The sequence below is a fragment of the Pygoscelis adeliae genome, unplaced genomic scaffold (assembly GCF_000699105.1).
Source record: "Pygoscelis adeliae isolate BGI_AS28 unplaced genomic scaffold, ASM69910v1 Scaffold100, whole genome shotgun sequence".
NCBI classification, from domain to species: Eukaryota; Metazoa; Chordata; class Aves; order Sphenisciformes; family Spheniscidae; genus Pygoscelis; species Pygoscelis adeliae.
This window is the reverse complement of record NW_008824034.1, coordinates 5,056,712-5,061,087: the sequence shown is the minus strand read 5'-3', so window position 1 is coordinate 5,061,087 and position 4,376 is coordinate 5,056,712. Positions and strand designations below refer to the sequence as shown.

Below are 4,376 nucleotides of genomic sequence, written 5' to 3'. Positions count from 1 at the left end.
GGGTAGCGGTGGCGGCCCCGGTTTTCGGAGAGCTCGGGCTTCCCCCACGGCAGCTCTGCAGGCGCTTTCTGAGAGGAAAGGGGAGGGGTGGAGGAGGGGGCATTTCGGAGGAGTTTTGCAAGTCGCTGCCTTGCTGCCCACCTCTCCCCCAACCTTGCAACCTGCCTTGCCCTCCCCTTGCAGCCTCTGCTCTTGGCCGTTTTCACTGGGGATTTCTTCTTTCTCTCCTTACCTGTCTTAAAAGGTTTGACTGTACATGCTGAAGAGAGGATCAAAGGCGCATAAAGATGCTGAAGGGTGTTTGGTTGCTCAGTTTATTAACAGTGGCTGGGATCTCGCAGACAGAGAGTCGCAAACCTGCCAAAGACATTTGCAGCAAGAGTCGCTGCCCTTGCGAGGAGAAGGAGAACGTGCTGAACATTAATTGTGAAAACAAAGGATTTACAACTGTCAGCCTCCTCCTGCCACCACCGTCCAAGATCTACCAGCTGTTTCTCAATGGGAATGCGCTGACCCGCTTGTTTCCCAATGAGTTCGTCAACTACTCCAACGCCGTGACCCTCCACTTGGGCAACAACGACATGCAGGAGATCCGCACAGGGGCCTTCAGCGGCCTCCGCACCCTCAAGAGGCTGCACCTGAATAACAACAAGCTGGAAGTGCTGAAGGAGGACACGTTCCTGGGCTTGGAGAGTCTGGAGTACCTGCAGGCCGATTACAATTACATCAGTGCCATTGAGGCGGGGGCCTTCAGCAAACTAAACAAGCTCAAGGTGCTGATTCTCAATGACAACCTCCTGCTGTCCCTGCCCAGCAATGTCTTCCGCTTCGTGCTCCTCACTCACCTGGACCTGCGGGGGAACAGGCTGAAGATGATGCCTTTTGCTGGTGTGCTGGAGCACATTGGAGGCATCATGGAAATCCAGCTGGAAGAAAACCCTTGGAACTGCACCTGCGACTTGCTGCCACTCAAGGCCTGGCTAGACACCATCACCGTGTTCGTGGGCGAGATAGTCTGTGAAACCCCCTTCAGGCTTCATGGGAAAGATGTGACCCAGCTCACCAGGCAAGATCTCTGCCCTAGGAAAAGCTCCAGTGATTCAAACCAGAGGGAAAAACACCCAGTACTCTCAGACCCACACATCTCGAGGCTATTGCCCACAGCCAACTCTGCCATGAATCCCACCAGAGCCCCAAAAGCCAGCCGGCCACCCAAAACCAGGAACCGCCCCACACCCCGTGTCACTGTGTCGAAAGACAGACAAATATTCGGACCTATCATGGTTTACCAGACAAAGTCTCCTGTGCCCATCACCTGCCCAGCTGGCTGCATCTGTACTTCGCAGAGCTCAGACAACGGCTTAAATGTGAACTGCCAAGAGAAAAAGATAAGTAACATCTCTGATCTCCACCCTAGGCCGACCAGTCCAAAGAAATTTTACCTTACCAGTAACTATCTGCAAGTCATTTATAGAACCGATCTCGTAGAGTACAGCTCTCTAGATTTGTTACATCTAGGAAATAACAGAATTGCAGTGATACAAGAAGGTGCCTTTAAAAACCTTACAAGTTTACGTAGACTTTATCTTAATGGCAACTACCTTGAGATTCTGTACCCATCTATGTTCAACGGGCTGTACAGCCTGCAATATCTCTACCTAGAGTACAATGTCATTAAGGAGATCCTGCCACGCACCTTTGATGCTCTGAGTAACCTTCATCTGTTATTTCTCAATAACAACCTGCTCAGATCTGTGCCTGACAACGTCTTTGGCGGCACTTCCCTCACCAGACTCAACCTTAGAAACAACCATTTCTCACACCTGCCTGTGAGAGGAGTCTTGGACCAGCTCTCGGCTCTAATCCAGATAGACCTCCAGGAGAACCCTTGGGACTGCACATGTGATATCCTGGGGCTGAGGAACTGGATAGAGCAAGTCACTGACCAGAACAGCCAGCAGTCAAATCCCCCTGTGGTTATCAATGAAGTCATATGCGAGTCTCCCGCCAAGCACTCCGGACAGCATCTGAAATTCCTGAGCAAAGAAGCCATCTGCCCAGAGAACCCCAACTTGTCAGATTCTTCTCTCCTCTCCATGAATCAGAACACAGATGCACCCCATCTCCTTGGTGTCTCACCCAGCTCCTACCCAGAAATACACACTGAAGTTCCGCTGTCTGTCTTAATTTTAGGCTTGCTGGTTGTGTTTATTTTGTCAGTCTGTTTTGGGGCAGGCCTGTTTGTCTTTGTCCTTAAGCGCCGGAAGGGGGTGCAAAGCATGCCCAGCAGCGCAAACAACTTAGATATAAGTTCATTTCAGCTCCAGTATGGGTCTTACAACACTGAGACCCACGATAAAACTGAAGGACATGTTTATAACTACATTCCCCCTCCTGTTGGACAGATGTGCCAAAACCCAATCTACATGCAAAAGGAAGGAGATCCAGTTGCCTATTACAGGAATCTCCATGAGTTTAGCTATAGCAATCTTGACCACAAAAAGGAAGACCCCACCAGTCTTGCATTTACAATCAGTGCAGCCGAATTACTGGAAAAGCAATCCTCGCCAAGGGAACCAGAGCTTCTGTATCAAAATATTGCAGAAAGGGTCAAAGAACTCCCCACCGGAGGATTAGTTCATTATAACTTTTGCACCTTACCCAAAAGGCAGTTTGCCCCTTCATATGAATCAAGACGCCAAAACCAGGACAGGATAAATAAAACTGTTTTATATGGAACTCCCAGGAAATATTTTGCAGAACAGTCTAAACCTGAGCATCCTTTACTCCAAGGAAAGCTACAAACAGAACCAGACTACCTCGAAGTTCTGGAAAAACAAACTGCAATCAGTCAGCTGTGAGGGGGGAGGTGGGAGACAAAGAAAAATTTTTAAATGAGCTCAGCATCACGTTTGATTGAGTCTGAACTCAGTGCTGATGTCATCTGTCGCATTCCCAACATTTCCACTTTTTAAATTAGGGAGTGAGAGAGAAACGGAACCCTTGCAGCATAGCAGGGATATGGTGTTGCTTTTGCAACGTTCCCTTTAAGTTATTTCTATATCTCTCTCCTTTTGACCCTTCTGTAGGAACTGTCACTGCAAATGTATGTTTCTGTAATAGATCTTGCATAATTCTTTTTGATTTGGAAGGAAATGAGGAAAGGAGTCTTTGGGTTTTCTGTTGTTTTTATTCTTTTCATTTCAATATGGAAACTTAATGTATTATGTAGAAGATCTCCAAAGATCTTTTTTCCTGGACTATGACTTTCTTTTGTAAATAATAATATACAGTACTGCTGTTTCAATTACCAAGTATAGCCACTGGGCGTCACTTTTTTTGTGTTAAAGTGCCTTTGCACTTTAAGTACATTATTACTTAATTGTTGCTCTTAGCTTTGATAAATTGAACCTATTTTAATGTGTTGTATTTTTGAAATTAAAAAAAAAATTGTAAAATAGATCTATATGTCGCTGCATTAAATTGGAAGGTTTGATTTATAGGAAAGCTGCCCTTCTATGAATCTAGTTCTAGGACCTTACAGACTCAAATGTAAAATATTGGGCTATTTTTTCCCTCTGGGTTTGTTTAGAGTGATTCACTGAAATCATCTGAGAGGATTTAGTAATGGAATAGAGGTTATCAAATGCCTCAGCTGGGAGTAACAGCTCGTTAATAAAAGATGTTTAACACAGTATCATAGTGAACTGAACAATTAATGTCCTTCTTAATACATTGCATTGCAGCTCTAACACAGTAATGTTCAGTGGTTTAAGATTATTTTCATACTTAAGAGAACATTGTTCATAATATTTTATGCATTAAATTAGGTATTTTTATACATTTTATGACAGAGTTTATATTTGTAACTTTTTTGGACTGAAATTAACGTCCTTTTCCTGCTAGATACATATTTTTTTTATAAGCAGGGACACCAGCAGGGGTCATCCCATGCCTCATTAAATTTATTAACATACAGGCAAATGAACCAATGCCAAAGGTAAAATTTGAACCTGGGTCTCTGGAGTCCTCCAAATCGAGGTAGCAGAGATGAGCATGTGCACCGCACTAACTTTCAGTGATCTGAACTATGTCAAGTTTTCAGTCTCTAAAGCAAAAGTAGTATTGCTATAGTTCTAATCTACTAGGGAGAACTACTATTAAGTTCATTATCTTAAATTTTATAAAACGTTTTAAGTTAACTGAATTCCATTCTCAACATTGGTTTTCTTAAGCCCATCAGTGAACAAACGCAATGTCTTTTACTTTCCCATTAGCTCAGGCCTGTTTTACTTCAAGCTTTACGTTATCACCTTCAATTTACATTTCCTTCCTGGAGCATATTGAAACCATTTTTATTAACAAGTATACAGTCA

General features: G+C 44.1%; 1 protein-coding gene across 1 annotated transcript; it reads left to right on the top strand.

The window, feature by feature from the left end:
* The first annotated feature begins 287 nt into the window (after positions 1-287).
* Positions 288-3,327, top strand: SLITRK2 (SLIT and NTRK-like family, member 2). Its single transcript, XM_009331169.1, has one exon. The coding sequence runs from the start codon at positions 288-290 to the stop codon at positions 2,859-2,861; it is 2,574 nt and encodes an 857-aa protein (XP_009329444.1). The 3' UTR covers positions 2,862-3,327.
* The last annotated feature ends 1,049 nt before the right edge of the window (positions 3,328-4,376 follow it).